At 45.7% G+C, this 15,512-nt stretch overlaps 1 protein-coding gene across 1 annotated transcript in view; it reads right to left on the reverse strand.

Moving 5' to 3' along the window:
- GFPT2 (glutamine-fructose-6-phosphate transaminase 2) overlaps positions 1-15,512 on the reverse strand; it is a 46,017-nt gene that overhangs the window by 6,063 nt on the left and 24,442 nt on the right. Inside the window, exons 7-15 of the mRNA XM_057708153.1 lie at positions 14,366-14,427; positions 12,664-12,743; positions 11,772-11,889; positions 7,133-7,296; positions 5,610-5,705; positions 5,433-5,530; positions 5,025-5,145; positions 2,254-2,411; positions 1,986-2,100 (exon numbers count right to left, since the gene is read on the reverse strand). Of these exons, the coding sequence (XP_057564136.1) occupies positions 1,986-2,100; positions 2,254-2,411; positions 5,025-5,145; positions 5,433-5,530; positions 5,610-5,705; positions 7,133-7,296; positions 11,772-11,889; positions 12,664-12,743; positions 14,366-14,427 (1,012 nt within the window). The remainder of the gene's footprint in view (positions 1-1,985; positions 2,101-2,253; positions 2,412-5,024; positions 5,146-5,432; positions 5,531-5,609; positions 5,706-7,132; positions 7,297-11,771; positions 11,890-12,663; positions 12,744-14,365; positions 14,428-15,512) is intronic.

The raw sequence follows: 15,512 nt of genomic DNA on the forward strand, positions 1-15,512 counted from the left end.
AAACCATGAAATGAAAAAAAATCAGTGAGAAGAGTGGCATTATTTTACATTGCTGCAAATCTTTAACACCTGACTTTTTCATAAAAGACAGATTCTCATATCTGCTTCCTCATTCAATCTGTTGTGATACGTTTTTTGGTTGACGTATAGGAAGAAAAGCTGGCCTCACAGAGATATGTAGTTGGAGAAAGAAGGAGTATGTAAATAACTTTTTCAAATAATTGTGAGTGTCCTTTGATATTACACCAAACTTAAGAAGTGACAATTCCTTAAAAGGGCAGGTGCCAATGTGGAATCTGAGATCATATCAATAAACTTTTCCTACCTTGTTACATTAAAATGTATTAGTCTATCTTGCACTTATTTACATGGATCTTTTACATGTGCATAATTTTGTAACACTGCATTGGCCATTTGCAAAATATTGGTTCACTGAGTTACCCAAATCTAAAAATGGACATATTTCATTATAAAATATTTTTTAAAAAAATCATATTTGTTAAAATCACCACGATCTCATCAGAGATGTTTTTGAGTACTGCGAGCTGGTCAAACTCGAGCTGACAGCTGCAAGTTTTCTAGATCCTGTTTTGGTTGAAAGCTCAAAGGTTATCACTAGCAACAGATACCATTATCAGTCGTTTTTCTTGAAGTGTTGGGCTAACTTGGTTCACTTTTGAGAAACTGTCTGCCAGGTACCAAGTCAGCTTGCTACTCAATCAACCACAGGCCACTTTTCTCTGGAACAACTATCGCACTTCAGGGTGCAGCAGAAGCGCTTTCTGCAAACCTCCCACTTGTAACACAGAACATTAAAAAGTGTTGCAATTTAATAAGACTAATGCATTTTACCACATCCTCAAAGAGGTTCCTAAGTGAAGCTATGTGCATTTTGATTATGAGAACAGTGTGGTGCCTCTGCCTTGAAGTGCACTAAAGTGCCGGCGGTGGCCACCATTGCCTTTGCAAATGTCCACACAGTGAGGAAGGCAAAGCATCTTCTCCACTACAAATATCATATTACTACGAAAATAGTTTTGACTGAAAGGGTCTTGTAGACCCACCACATCTCAATAACTGCCTACTTAGCAGAATAGAGTTCCTGTTTTTGCAGGATCATTATCTGGCTTAAAGTTAAGACTGCTTTTCTTGTCAATAATTTTTCAGCATGTTGTCTTGGTCAGATTCAGACCCCTAGACCTTGTAGGGTTACATGGTGGCTTTCCCTCACTGCCTTCTTTGGGGTTTGCCCTTGCTTCCAGAAGGAAGTCTGGTGAGCCTGTGAAGGAGCACTCTGGGCCAGGAAGAGGCTTGGGGCCATCACTCCTTCTTGTGTATTTCCTGAACAATTACTGAATGTCTGCCCTGCTTGGACACCTGGCATCCAGCAGGGACTCTGACGGACAGGGTTGTGTGCTCACGGAGCTGACACAGTTGGTTGCGGAAGACAAGCCAATACACAGGAGAACAGATCATTTCAGATCATGGCATGTGCTAGAAAGAAAACAAATGGGCTAGTGTTCTATAGAGAGCTGGGCAGGGGAGTAGGGCCCCTATTAGGGTGGCCAGGGAGGGTCCCAGGAAGTGACATGTGAGCTGAGATGTGGGTGATGGGAGCTATCAGTCATATGAAGAGCTGGAGGATGAGGGTTTTGGTAGAGGAAAGAGCCAGTGCAAAGGCCCTGTGGCAGAAAAAGCCTGGCATTGCTGAGCATCAGAAGGTCAGTGAGGCAGCCCGGGGAAGGGGAGGGAGCTTGACGAGGTCAGAGGCACAGGGGCCCAGCATGCTGGGCTCCACGGCCTGGTGACAAGTGTGGACTTTACTCTTGGCCCCGTGGGGGCTGCTGCAGGGACTCAGTGCTAACTAAAAGTTTTGAGGAGAAGGAAACTGATTAACAGCATTGTTTGTGGGAGAGACTCAAGTAGGAGAGCAGCCAGGAACAGGCCACGGGACTTGACAACAAGCAGCTGAGCCTGGAACATACCAGGTAAAGACCTCAGGCCGTGGATGATCTCTCGCCTCCTGTTTTGCAGTGAAATGCGGTCTTCAGACATCATCAAACCAAACATCACCAGGGAGATGAACTGACTGGTATAAGCCTGAGGACAAAACAGGGGTGCTAGCAGAGCCGGGGGGGTGGGGGCGTGCATGTGGCAATCACTCAAGACGAAACAGATCCGTGGGCTCCCCTCTTGGCCCCCTGTCCACCCGCCCAGCAGAGGCCCTCCTGCAGGTGCCCACAGAGCTCCTACCTTGGTGCTGGCTACGCCAATCTCCGGTCCCGCGTTGATGTGGACCCCGCAGTCGGTTTCTCGGGAGATGGAGCTGCCCACCGTGTTGGTGACGCCCACGGTCAAGGCCCGGCGGTCCTTACAGTAGCGCAGTGCCAGGAGGGTATCCGCGGTCTCACCTGCCACACACGTTCTTCTTCTCAGCTCACAGGTACGTGGCTCTGCCAAGCCTTAACCCCCACCCCCTGACTCATTTACTTCTGGCCCTTAGGCAGAAACTGATGCCTGGACACACTCGGTGTGTGCTCAGAAAGGATGCTCAACAGTTTTTCTGTGTTTTGTTTTTTTTTTAACGTAAGATATTCATTATTCAAGGGCTATTAATGCCAAAAACACAATTAGCACTTAGATCTTGACAAAGGAGACTTCTTTAGGTTTAAAAGTAAATAGGAAAATAAAACATTCGTGGGGATTTAAACTTGAAGGTTGAAATTAATTTATCACTTCTCATGTTACCACTCAGTGTGAAATGCATGTTCTAGGGGATGTTAAGGTCATAAAACTCGGTAAACTATTCAACTGGATGGGGCCTCCACGTGCGGACCCTGAGAGCAGAGACATATGGGAGCCACTCGATCACTTAGGTGTTTATAATGCAGTTAATGTGGCTCACTGTGATCATGTCTGTAATTAGACGATGAACGCTGATTAGTAAGTGGCACTAGTCTGGAAGGAATTTATTAAAAGTTCGTGCATCATTGTTACATAGGACATTTAAGTTCTACAATTGATGTTTTCATGTAAAATATGTGAGATTATTTTTCCTAAAAATGACTCAAGACTCTCTTGTCCCTGGTCGTCTCTAATTTAATTTCTCTTGAGTCTTAAGACCGAGTGGTTTATATGTACTCCTCCACTTTCTCACCTCCCATTTCCTAGTCAACGCACTACAGGCTGGCCTTCTGCCCTGGCTGAGTCTCACATTCAAGGTTTTGCTGCTATTTATGTGGCAAGAACTGTCTCGTCCACTGTCTCACTGAACTCTCATGACAGCTCTGTGGTGGGGGGCATCTCCCCCATTTTCCCTTGAGGATGAGCTGCTCGGGGATGGAGGAAATCAATGCCTCACTCACTCAAGGCCTAGTAGCGGCGGGTGCTGGAGTGGGCCTGTTTCCCAGTGCCCTTGCTCGGACTCTGAAGCTGCCTTATTCAGAAGGGGCTGAGATTTAACAGTTTAAAAAGCAAGAATGCCCCTAAAGGGTGCTTCTCAAAGAGATCTTGTTTTAAAGAAAAACATTTCTTGCAGCCCCCTAGTATGGACTCAAATTATTTTTATAAAAAAGCTTACATAGGTTCATGTATAAAGCCAGCACAAACGTCCTGTGTTTCTAAGTCCTAAAGAACTCAAGCTAAATGACATATGATCCACAACAGAAAACCAAACATTCAATACCCACACAGCCACCACTCTTGCTGTGCTGTCCTAACATCTCTGCAGTGCAGGCTGGTGCTACCGTGGCCCAATTCTTCTCTCCTGTTTCTGCCCAAACTTGCATCTAGTGCACCGGGGTGCCACACAGCCCTTCCTCCATGCCAATGGGGGCGAGGGCTGGGAGCAAGGGAGCTCTGTCTTCATCAGCAGGCCCCCTATTTTTGATACAGTTTAAAAAATTTAATGTAAAGAGCTGAACAAATGAAACGTTACACCCCTCCTATGAAGTCACTCAGGAGGTGCCACTGCGTTATCTTCACATTAAATCCACCTCTGTTCTTTGCTTAGTGGCTTCCACCAACTCATTTTCAGGCTCTGATGGGATTGTAAACCCAAAGGTAACAGTAGCAAATGAAGGCAGCACCTGGGTATGAGGTGGTCAGCTAGATGCTGGGTGTGTCTGTGTTAGTTGTTCTTAGCTTGTCACTGAGATGGAAATGGTATTAAAAATTCATAATGAAAGCAGTATAAAAAGATATTAGGGTATGGCTGTGAATGCTTCCGTTGTGATACCAACTTTGGTGTTACAATTTTTCTTTTATCATTTAGAGGTACATTCTGAAATATTTATGGGTGAAATAACGTGATGTCTGAGACTGACTTGAAAATAACCCAGTGAAGGGGAGGGGTTGAAGTGGATATGATGACACAAGATGGGTGAGTTATTCCATAACACAACTGGTGAGCCTAGGTGCTTCCCTATGCGAGTCTCTCTTTTATAAAGGTTTGGAATTTTCCATAATTAAGTATTATAAAAACCCTATTTGAGCTCATGGGGATTCCAAGCATATGGCCACGGATTGCCTCCCTGACCCTCTGCCCTGCCTTGAGCTGCAGCAAACACCCGAGCCTAGTGTTAGAATGCCACCCAGGCAGGGTTTCCTGAGCTGAAGGCAGCCTGGGCTCTCCACACCTGAGCAGCGTCTCTCCATGCCTCCCACTGTTGGGTGGTGTGAGCACTGCATGGTGCCCACAGAGTTCTTGAAGTGACTCTCAACCAGCAGAATTAAACCTTCCCTTAATTTAAGCACAGCACACATTTCTGAGCACTCCGGTGAGTGGTCCTTTAAGTCCCGGACTTGGAACAGCAGGAGAAGGGAGCGCCTGGCTGCATGGCCCTCCCCATAAATTGGGACAGGAGCTGATGGCTCTGAGGGTTAAATGACCCTGTACATGGGAGAGTGTGGTACAGGGCCTGTGTGCAGAGAACTTCACTGGATGAAAAGAGGGAGGGAGATGCGTGGTATGTCACTGAGAGGACAGAGCCCTGGATGAACGAATGGAAACCCGTAACCCTTACCTGACTGGCTTATGAAAAAGCAAACGTCATCCCTGAACACGGGGGTGTTCCTGTCCAGAAAATCACTAGCAAGTTCAACCATCACGGGGAGCTCGGTCAGTTCCTCCAAAACCTGCCGCGTCTGCAGCCAACAAGAATGAGGACTAAAGTCAGTCGTGGATTCTACAGGGACAAGGGCAGCTGGGCTTCTTAGGACAGTTTATGAAATGGCACCTCTGTGTCCAGGTGGGCAGGGAATTTCAGGCATTCATAGGCCAGACTGCAGGAGCAAGGGTTCTGTGCCAGTTCTCATACTCGCTCATGGCACCAAATTTGGAAGGCCAATTGCAGGACAGCGTGTAAGACTCACGTTGTCCTAGATGACACGGCCTCCCGGGCACTCCCGAGGACCCAGCATCTTGCACTTACGGCCACAGCAGCATGGTAGCTGGTTCCACAGCCAATCACAATGAGCCGTCGGCATCGTCTGATCTCCTTCAAGTGGTCCTTCAAGCCACCCAGGAGCACTGCAGGACACACGCAGGGCGTCAACACTGACACAACACAGCGACTGCGCATTGGCCCAGGGCTCAGACAAGGCATTACCTGTGTTGGTCTCGAAATTCACCCGACCTCTCATGGTATTGAAAACCGATTCTGGCTGTTCAAATATCTCCTTCTGCATAAATGCACTGAAGTTACCTGGTCAAACAAACATCGACAGGATAAGTTCAATTTTAATTTTGTTGCACTTCCACTGCTTAGCTTTCAGTAAAGAAAGGTTGTTATGCAGTCAGTCATAGGGACACACGTACAGGCCACTGCAGGTGACAAAGGGTGTTTCCAGGTATTATCCCACCTGATGCTCATGGTGACGTGTCAGGTCAGGTATGATTGCTATCTTCAATGTGCATATCAGAGCCCGCGACTTGAGGGCGCCAGGGATGTAAGAAACAAAGGCACGGCCAGCCTTCCTGGGCCACGCTCCTCTCAGCAGGGCCAGAAGAAAGCAACATGCTTTACTTTCCAACACCCACCTACTTAGGGAAGTACAAATTAAGCAAGCCCAAGGAAACAGGCAATTTTTTAAAAAACCAAATACCCTCTTAACTTCTGTATTAAAGAAAAAACCAGAAGAGCCCTTTCAGCCACATTTTCCCAGGGCTCTGATCTGAATGAAATTGGATGACATCCAAGACGCCCTGACAGGTGTCGTGCCTGATGCCTGTGGACAGGTGTCCACAGACAGAGTGGGAGTGTCCTCTGGGATACACATGTGCATCATGCCAAGCATCCCAGGGTCCCTGTCCGCTGCCCTTGGCAGAGGACTTGTGGAAAGAGTGCCATGAAGCAAACAGAGCAAGTGAGGAGGGGTGGGGCCCTTGCAGGTATGGATCAGGGAGAGGCTCTCTAAGGGGGTGACGATTCAGGGGAGATGATCAAAAGGGGTCAGTCCTGTGAGAAGCTGAGTGAGTGCAATGACCCCCCAGGGGAGCAAGCATACGGCCTGTCTGAGTAACAGTGAGGAGGCCAGGGTGAGCGGCGAGAGGCACAGCGGGGATGGGTTGCGGGAGGTGGGGCCAGGCTGGGTGTGAGTGGTTGTGGGCTGCGGCAGGGAGTGTGGGTTTTATTCTAAGAACGGTGGGAAGCCACTGGAGGGCTTTACGCAGCAGGATAAGAGGGTATGATTTACGTTCTTAAAAGTTTAGCCAGGCTGCCCTGCGGAGAAGTGGGTGCAGGAAGAAAGGCTCCCCTCATAAGGAGAAAGTAGTCCACGGTCCCCCATTACGGCAGGCCTCTCATCCAGAGAAGAAATGATGCCTGGGGTGTAGGAATGTGTCCCGGAGAGTCCATAAGGCAGTCGGAGGCAGTTGATGGACTGGGGTCAGATCAAGCAGGGAGACCTGGGGCCTGGACACAGTCAGAAGCTTCCTTTGGAGTCGCCCGGCCAGGCGCCCCACTTCCCTGAGCTGTACAAGCCACAGACCACCTGAAGCCCCTCTCTGGTGCTCACAGCAGGCAGGAAGGCTGTGGTGTCCATCCAGGACAGGGCAGACAGTTTCAGAAGCTCCCCTACAGAGCACTTGCCCCCTCAGGCTGCTGCACAGGGACCCTCAGAGGACACCTGCCTTTCATGATTTGCTGCAATTCCATCTGCAAGGTCTGGATGGCTCGAGATGGGTCATCACTAGCCGAACGCTTGACCCGGTGAATAGAGAGTTTCCCATCAGCCACTGCAGCAATGTCATCATCCTCAAGGAAGATGACCCGGTTGGTGTGTTCTATGATAGCGCTGGAGCAAGGAAAATACGAGTGTCAGAGACGGGGCCTGCCCTTGACAGTTACAAGATGGCAGTTACACTGCCTCATACCTGCCGCCCCTCCCCTGCCCCCTGAATTATTCTGAAGCCAATCCCAGACATCAAATCATCTGTAAACCTTTTAGCTTATACCTCTAAAAGATAAGGATTTTTTTTTACCCTACTATAATACCATTATCACATCTAAGAGTGATAGGTATTCCTTCATATCATCAAATATCCAGTATGTTCAAATTTCCCCAAGGATCTCATAGATGTCCTTCTATAAGTGCTTTCTTCAGACCAGGATCTAAACAATGTCACCTTTGGAGAATGCTCAGGAACCAACACATTATTCTGAATCATAAAGGGAAAGAATGAAACATTTATCTTGCTTTTCCAAATGATCTTTCAGAACAACTCCAGTTTATGAAGGCAAGTTTCTCTTTATAGGACAAATATAGCTAATAAAGAAGGAATGACAGAATTGTAATAATCAACTTATGAACTCCTAATTATCAATAGCCCTAATCAAGGTCCATCAGTGGCTACTGAAACGAGGAGATGAAAAGCTGAGAGCAGCTTTATAACGGATGGATAAGGCTCGGTGATACTTGAACCCCCTGATCAATTTTAACAGAACAACAAAAAGACCATGAGACATAGTGCCTCCTGATGGAAGGACACACTACCTATTAAATAGTCTTGCCAGAAAAAAAAAAAAAACCAAAAATCAAACCTGAACATCAAGCTTCTAGGCACCTGCAAACACGTTTGTAGGAAATACAGTGAACAGAAGAACACGGAGGATGCACTCAACAAAATCCACATGGTGGGAAACTCGTTAGGACAAATGACTCCTTTCCTTACACACACATACACAGAGCAAGAAAAAGTTGGGGGGCGGGGGGCTTAAGAGCAAACTATCAGATCTCTCCACTAATGAAATGTGCAGTCATTGTGTTTATTTTTATAGTGACTTTCTCTGCGTGGAAACTAATAATGATTTTTCCCCTGAGATGGAAACAGAGAGTTTCTTTTAAAAATAAAATTAAGTTGGAAAAGTTGGTAAATGAAAAAGAAAGTTAGGTAATCAATAGTACAGGTGGTACGTAGATATGGTAAAAACCATGAAGGTGGTACTTGAAGGACCATGGGAGAAAAACCCCTCCTTCTACCAAGGGCTACATCAAAATGCGCCCTGTGAAGAAACATGAGCATTTAAAACTCCTGACGCAAAGTTAAAAAGAGAAATAATCAAGTTCTGTGGCTCTAAGAGAGGCGTCTCCAGATCCTAGGGAAGAAAGATTAAGAAGGGTGGAAAGCCAGTGCGCTGGAAAAACTATCGTAAACAATATACATTCTTTGAAAAAAAAAAAAAAAAAGGAGAAAACAGGCAACACGAGGAAGAAGTAAAAATGGCCCAATTCAATGTCCAATAGATAAATGCTGCTTACATTGTATGGTCCTTCAGACAGTGCTTAATACGTGTGTGTGTATTTTTGTGTGTGTACATCTGCATGTTTAAATATAATTACTATCTTAATTTACAGAATGGATGGTAATCACCAAGATTACCGGCTCAGCAGTTAGACCTGAGGCGCAATCCTTACCCTTGTCTCTTACCAGCCTTTTGAGCCCGTCTGGGTTCCTCGACTTTAAAATGGGAGATGACAGCTGTGCCTTCACCAGAGGTTTATCGTGACTATTAAATGGGATCGTCTTGGTGAAGCCCTCCGCACAGTGTCCGGCCATTAGTGTACAGCACGTGCCCGCCACTGCTGTCACGAGAGCTCTACAGTGTGCCTTCATATCTGAGAGGGTCACCTTTGCCACTCTTAGTTTTTAATATGTGCTTTTTCATCTACATACAATGTGTTGTATAATCACTTTATTAAGTCCCCAAAACCTAAACAAACAAAATAATGTCAAGGCTTTTAATTATAGTATCGAATTTACAGATTAATTTAAGAAGAGTCGACATCTTTAAAAATAATTTTTAATTATTAAATTAACTTTAAACCAATGAATGTTTTCAGAATAACAACAAGGAATGTGGACTCTCTCCCTTTATTCAAATCTCTTCTTGTTTCTCATGGTACACTTCTGTAGTCTTCTCCAAACACGTTCTGGACTATTTTTATTTAAATTTATTTTAAAGGAGTAACAGTTTTTTTTCAGCTGTGGTAAATAGATTACTTGTTTAGTTCAATAAACGTTTGCTGAGAGCCAGTCACTTGTGGAGACATGAGGGGGAACAGGGTGGATGTGGTCCCCTACTAACCACCTCACTGAGCTGACAGCAAAGAGGCTGCTGCTGGGATGTTGAATTTTCACACCTTCAAACTCTCACCAGCCACGAGTATTACTTCTACCAGCCTTTCAGGTGGATTTTTAAAGTATATCATTGCATTGCCTACAAATAATTCTTTAATCTCCTTTCAGGCATTTGCCTTTTTTTTTTTTTTGAGAAACATCTACCATACTTCACTGAATATAAGGTACTTAAGATTGTAATTACTTTATATGTTTTTAAGAAACTAAAACTGTAGCAAATTATAATTGCAAGATGCCACTTTTAGATGCTAAAATCTATAAAATAATTGTATGTCTTAGAATCATTGAAATAATATTAGTTTCTCAATGAAATGGTGCCACAAGGAACACAGTTTGGGAAATACTGCCCTTTCCTATCAGTATGAAGTACAGGGCTGGTTGTGGGCTGAAACAGGCCTTGCAGCCTGGGCTGCAGGTTCCCGTTGCTTCAAGTGCCCCAGGAGACCTCGCCTGGTATCCTCCCTGCTTCGCAGCAGGGCCCTGCCAAGGCTGGTGGGAAAGAGGCATAATAAAGGTTTGGGTAAAGAATGTAGTAGTGGTGGTGTTTACGGTGGTTTTCTATTTCAACTAGTAGGAAAGTGTTTCGGTCTTTTCTGAGTGTACGTGTGCGTATACATTTTTTTGTACTAAAATGGGCGTGAATTTTAGAATTTACTGAATTACTCAGATTTCAGAATTACTGTTTGACGTAGTGATGAGAACATAGACTTTGGAATCTATTGGACCAAAACCCTCAATCTTGGCCCTGTCTTTTATTTTATTTACTTATTTATTTTTTGTAAGTAGTTTTAATTTCCTTAATGACTGATAAGGTTGGACAATTTCTCATACAGGTATTATCAAATGGGTATTCTCTACTATGAAGTATGGGTTTAAATTCTTTTGCCCATTTTTTCCACCAGGTTGTCTTTCTTCTTCTTGATTCTCGGACAATGCTGCTATATTCTCGATATAAGTACATTGCTGGTTATACAAACTGCAAATATCTTTTCCTCTATGGCTTACCATTTTACTATGTTGGTGATATGTTTTGATAAATTGCAATCTCATTTGTCAACATTTTCCTTTTTGCTTACTGTTTTTTGTTTTGTTTTGTTTTGTGTGTCATGCTTAAGAAATCTTTACCAATCCCAAGGGCATAAATATCTTCTTATTTGTTACCCTCAAGAAACTTTCCTATTTTTTCATATTTAAGTTTACAATCCTCCTGAGATTGATTTCTGCTTAAGGCGGAGTTTCTCAGTCGTGGCACTACTGACACTTGGAGGGCGATGACTCTTTGCTGTTTGGGACTACACTGTGCATTGTAGGATGTTCAGCATCATCCCTGACCCGTACCCACTAGATGCCAGTAGCACGCCCCCACTCACTCATGCCAATAATGTCTCCAGATACTTCTGGATGTCCTTGGGGGTAGGGAGGCCAAAATCACTCCCACTGCGAATCACTGATTTATGGTATTAAATGGGGATCAAGATGCTACCCAGTCAGCCTAACACTATTATAGGAAAAACATTCTTTCTTCACAGTCTCAGGATCACCAAATGTCACAAATCAAGAGACCACATGTTGTCAAGAGAATGTAGAGTTTGGTTTACAGGTCAGTCTTTATGTCAGTTTCACAGTCTCATTAGGTTCTGTCTTTTGTGAATGGTCAGACTCTGGCAAAGGCAGGCAAGGTTCAGGAAGGACCAAAGGACTGGAGACACTTGCCACATCTAAAGGGAGCAGCCTTTGAACAGCCCCAGTGAGGGCTGGAGGGAGCAGCCTGGTGTGCTCAGATCTGCTGGTTTTTCAGGAAAGCTAGAAATTCAGATTTCCATGGGAAATTTCCCAATTTTAAAATGTGGGCAACTAATGAAATTATTCTGTACAGGCCCAAAACATTATGTGGATCAGTGGACCTCGGCTTTGGCCACCAGTGCTGCCCGTGACAGCTATGCAAAAAGTGCTCCCTGGGCAAGGATTTCCTCAGGAGGGCCATTGAGAGCTGAAATCTGCCATCACCCCTTCCCCTTGCTGAGCCTTGAGGAAACAGCTCAAACGGGAGAATAAGTAAGAAATGGGGGTGTTTATCCAGTCATTCTTGATTACATAATCCTAGGAAAGAAAGGAAACAAGGTCTAGCTACCTTGCATCAGAAGCAAAGAAGAATTCCACTGCTTTATCGCCCACAGCGTGAAGGCAGGTCGAGCTGTCCAGCCTCTTCATCCTTGTTTTACAGATATTCTTCACATTCTCAATATTGCCTAGCAAATGAAGGGAAGGATCACAAATCCTGTTAAACTATTTTCTCTGAACAACATGAAGAAGCCAATTTCCCCTCTGAATATGTGTGGGAGAAATGTGCAATTTTTAGCTTTGGCTGTGTCAGCCGAATGGTGTAAAAAAATCCCCAAATAGTAAGAGCACTGAATCGGCTGCTAACAAAACAAACCAAATCAACGCTCCAATCGGGGCACAGGTGCCTTTACATAACAGACCCACACGCTGCTCCCTTGACTTGTGTCTGTGTTTGAAAATACCCACAGTAAAAAGCTTTTGAAAAAAAGGGAGCCAAGGTCTCAGCTGCATGAAAACCTTTTGGACCTGGCCCCAGCAGAGTGGAGGAAGGCCTCCTACCTCTGAGGGGAGCTGCTGGCACCAGAACAGTGCTGTGCTGTTGAAGTCCTTCTCAAGAAACTTACATGTCCTGGGCTTCCCTGGTGGCACAGTGGTTAGGAATCTGCCTGCCAATTCAGGGGACACGGGTTCAAGCCCTGGTCCAGGAAGATTCCACATGCTGCGGAGCTCCTAAGCCTGTGAGCCACACCTATTGAGCCCACGTGCCACAACGACTGAAGCCTGCGCACCCATGCTCCGCAACAAGAGAAGCCACCGTAACGAGCAGCCGGTGCACCACAACGAAGAGTAGACCTCGCTCTCCGCAACTAGAGAAAGCCCGTGTGCAGCAAGGAAGACCCAACGCAGCCAATAAATAAATAAGTAAATAAATAAATTTATTTTAAAAAAAAGAAACTCACGTGTCCTATATAAGACGGGGATCTGTTCTGTGGAGAGTTTGTATTTGCTCCTCACTCCAATGAGCAGGGGGCTGCCTCTCCTGTGCGGACAAGAGGGAGCTGAGTCACCCATCGCCTTGACACCCTGGGCTGGGCTGGATGTCCTCTGAGCACTGAAGTGAGGGTCCCCGCACCTAGCCTTCTCCCCAGGGCAAAGTGCTCCCAAGACATCCCAAAGACTGCCCCAGAAATTATAGAGCTGCTAATTACAGACAATTTAGAAAAGTAAAACTTTATTGCTTCTTCACACTACTTTCTTCTGCATTCAGAAGAGTAATATCATGATAATAGATTTTAAAAGAAGTTTCAAAGTTTGATAGGGACCAACTGGTATTTTGTAATTCTATGATTTGAAAGACTTAAATTCCAAACGGTAAGTTAGTTCCTGTCCCAGAAAAAAATAAAATCATAATACATTCACATAATTTCCTGCCTAGATACTATGACAGTCTGGTTCACGGGTGCATTCTCAATGGCTCCCCAGCACCTTCAGAATGAAGCCTGCAACCACAGGGCGCCCGAGACCCTGCCGAACTGGGCCTCTGCCCACCTCCCTACTCTCCACCAGCTCTCGAGTTTCATGGGGCAGTGTCCATACAAGCTCGTTCGCTGCTGTCACCCATGCCTGGCACACAGAAGGTGTCAGTAAGCACACACTGAGACTAGAAGAGCCCTTCCCCGTCACCACCCTGGCCTAACGGCAGATCCCTAATGCACCACACTAGCTCTGGGCTCCTTGCCTTTGCTCATGCTGGTTTCTCTGCCTTCCTTCCCCAGGCAGACACCTGCTTCCCCTTAGGCCCCCCATGCGCAGCCTCCCAGCCCCCATCACAGAGCATCGCCATCCTCTGCCCTGCGGTCCTCCTGCACACCTGTCTAGTCCTTAAGGGTAGGACCAGGTCGGGTGCCACTAGGTCCCCAAGGCACGGAACACAGTAAGTGCTCAACAAATATTAGTTGGATAGATGGATAGATAGATGGTCAGATTGGTCAATGGACAGATAGAAAGATGGACAGATGAATGGGTAGGTAGAAAATGAGTGGATGGACAGACAGATGTATGGACAGATGGACAGATGGGTGGATAATCCATCCATCTGAATATAAAATTATAGGATGCCCACTTGTGTGAATCCACACAGTGCTGGGGGCCACAGGGCTCTAACAGAATGCCATGTGGGCTGACCCAGGCCCTCTCAGCTGATTCCTGGGTCATACTTGGCATGAAGGTGATGAAGCTTGAGCTCTTGGCCTTCAAGGCCTCTTCTTTAGTGGATTCAAATCAACATTCATTTTTGTTCCTAATTTCATGTTCATAATTTTGCATGCTTTTTCTAAAGGGAATCTCTGAAATGGCCCTGAAACCTGGATCTGCCCTTGCTATACAATTTTAGTTTTAGTTTGAATGTGTTGTTTGAATTGAATTTCTAAGAATCTAGAGATTTCAAATAAAAATCCAACTTTCTAGTTTCTCTTTAAAAAAATCAGAAGCTCCAGCTGCAGAGATGGTGGGGTACATTCTCTGTGGCTAAGCCAGAGCTGTCCCTTAGATAGAGTGAGTACCTTCCACTTTGCCAGAGGCCCTACTCCTCCCGTGTGCCTCAAGCTAAGTGATTTTATTTTATTTATTTGTTACTGGAAATGTCAATGCATTCTGCCTCACCTTGTGGCCACAGCTTCTCCGGGGTAGTGGATGCTCTTGAAAACCAATGCGAACGCGCCTTCCTGAAAAGACAGGAAAGAAGAGCGAAGGATGACTTACTCTGGTTAAGTTAGGCTGCTGTAGCCCAGCCCACTAAGCCAGGCAGCTCGCCCTGGGTGCCCCTTCACTGCGGGCAGGCCTGGGGTCACCCACTCAGGGTGCTGAAGGCAGGACAGCTTGCGCAGGGTGATGTCGGGAGAGGAGAGTGAAACAGACGGTAACACAATCAAGTACCAAAGACCAGAACTTGTGGATTTCATCGTGAGCAATGTAAACCACCCTGTCCAGGCTCACAAAGAACAATTCCCAGCTCCGTGATGACCAGGGTGGGCTGCTGCATTTAGAACCTCAGGAAATGAGGACTGTGGCCAGGGGTCCTGTCCTGAGCCTCGGGGATGGTACCTACTCAGGGAGCAATTGTGGAGATTCAAGGGGCTGCTCTATGACCTATGTTTAGCTCAACATACATTAGTGCCTAGGTTCAAATCCTGCTCCACCCTTAATTGGGCAATCACTGCCGCCTTCGTTGTGCCCCCTGGTGAATGGAAAGAAAATAGTCCTACCTTGTATGGCTTCTGTGAGCTAATGCATTTTAAGTGCTTAGAACAGCTGCCTGACATATAGAGACCCATCAGAAGCCTGAGTTGTTATAATTATTATTTCTGTGGCACTGACTGCCACTTGTGCTCTGTGCCTCAGCTTGTCGGTTTGTGCAAACCAGAATTAGAATATACTTGTCCTAACTCAAGACTCCAAATGCTCTTTCTATTTAAAACCTTGATGCAAAATTCTCCCCTACATTCTGACCACCCTGTACTAACCATGACCCTACGTGACTTTATGTACAGCCAGCTATAAATCTGGATTTCCAAGGTTTGGAAATCTGGGCAGACCCCAGGCCTCATGCTATGGCCAGTTTGCCAACTCAGTCACACAGCCAGAGAGACCCCAGGGCCAGCATCTCCAGGCCTCTAAGGGCCTTTGAAACTGCCCAAAATGAAGTGCTTTCAACAGAACCTGAGACATTCACGCTGCTGGTTTTGTCAACAATGAAGTAGGACTGAGTAGAAAAACTCTTCCTGTTCTCTGCCAAAAAGAGCCGTGTGTT

The sequence above is a fragment of the Hippopotamus amphibius genome, chromosome 15 (genome assembly GCF_030028045.1).
Source record: "Hippopotamus amphibius kiboko isolate mHipAmp2 chromosome 15, mHipAmp2.hap2, whole genome shotgun sequence".
NCBI classification, from domain to species: domain Eukaryota; kingdom Metazoa; phylum Chordata; class Mammalia; order Artiodactyla; family Hippopotamidae; genus Hippopotamus; species Hippopotamus amphibius.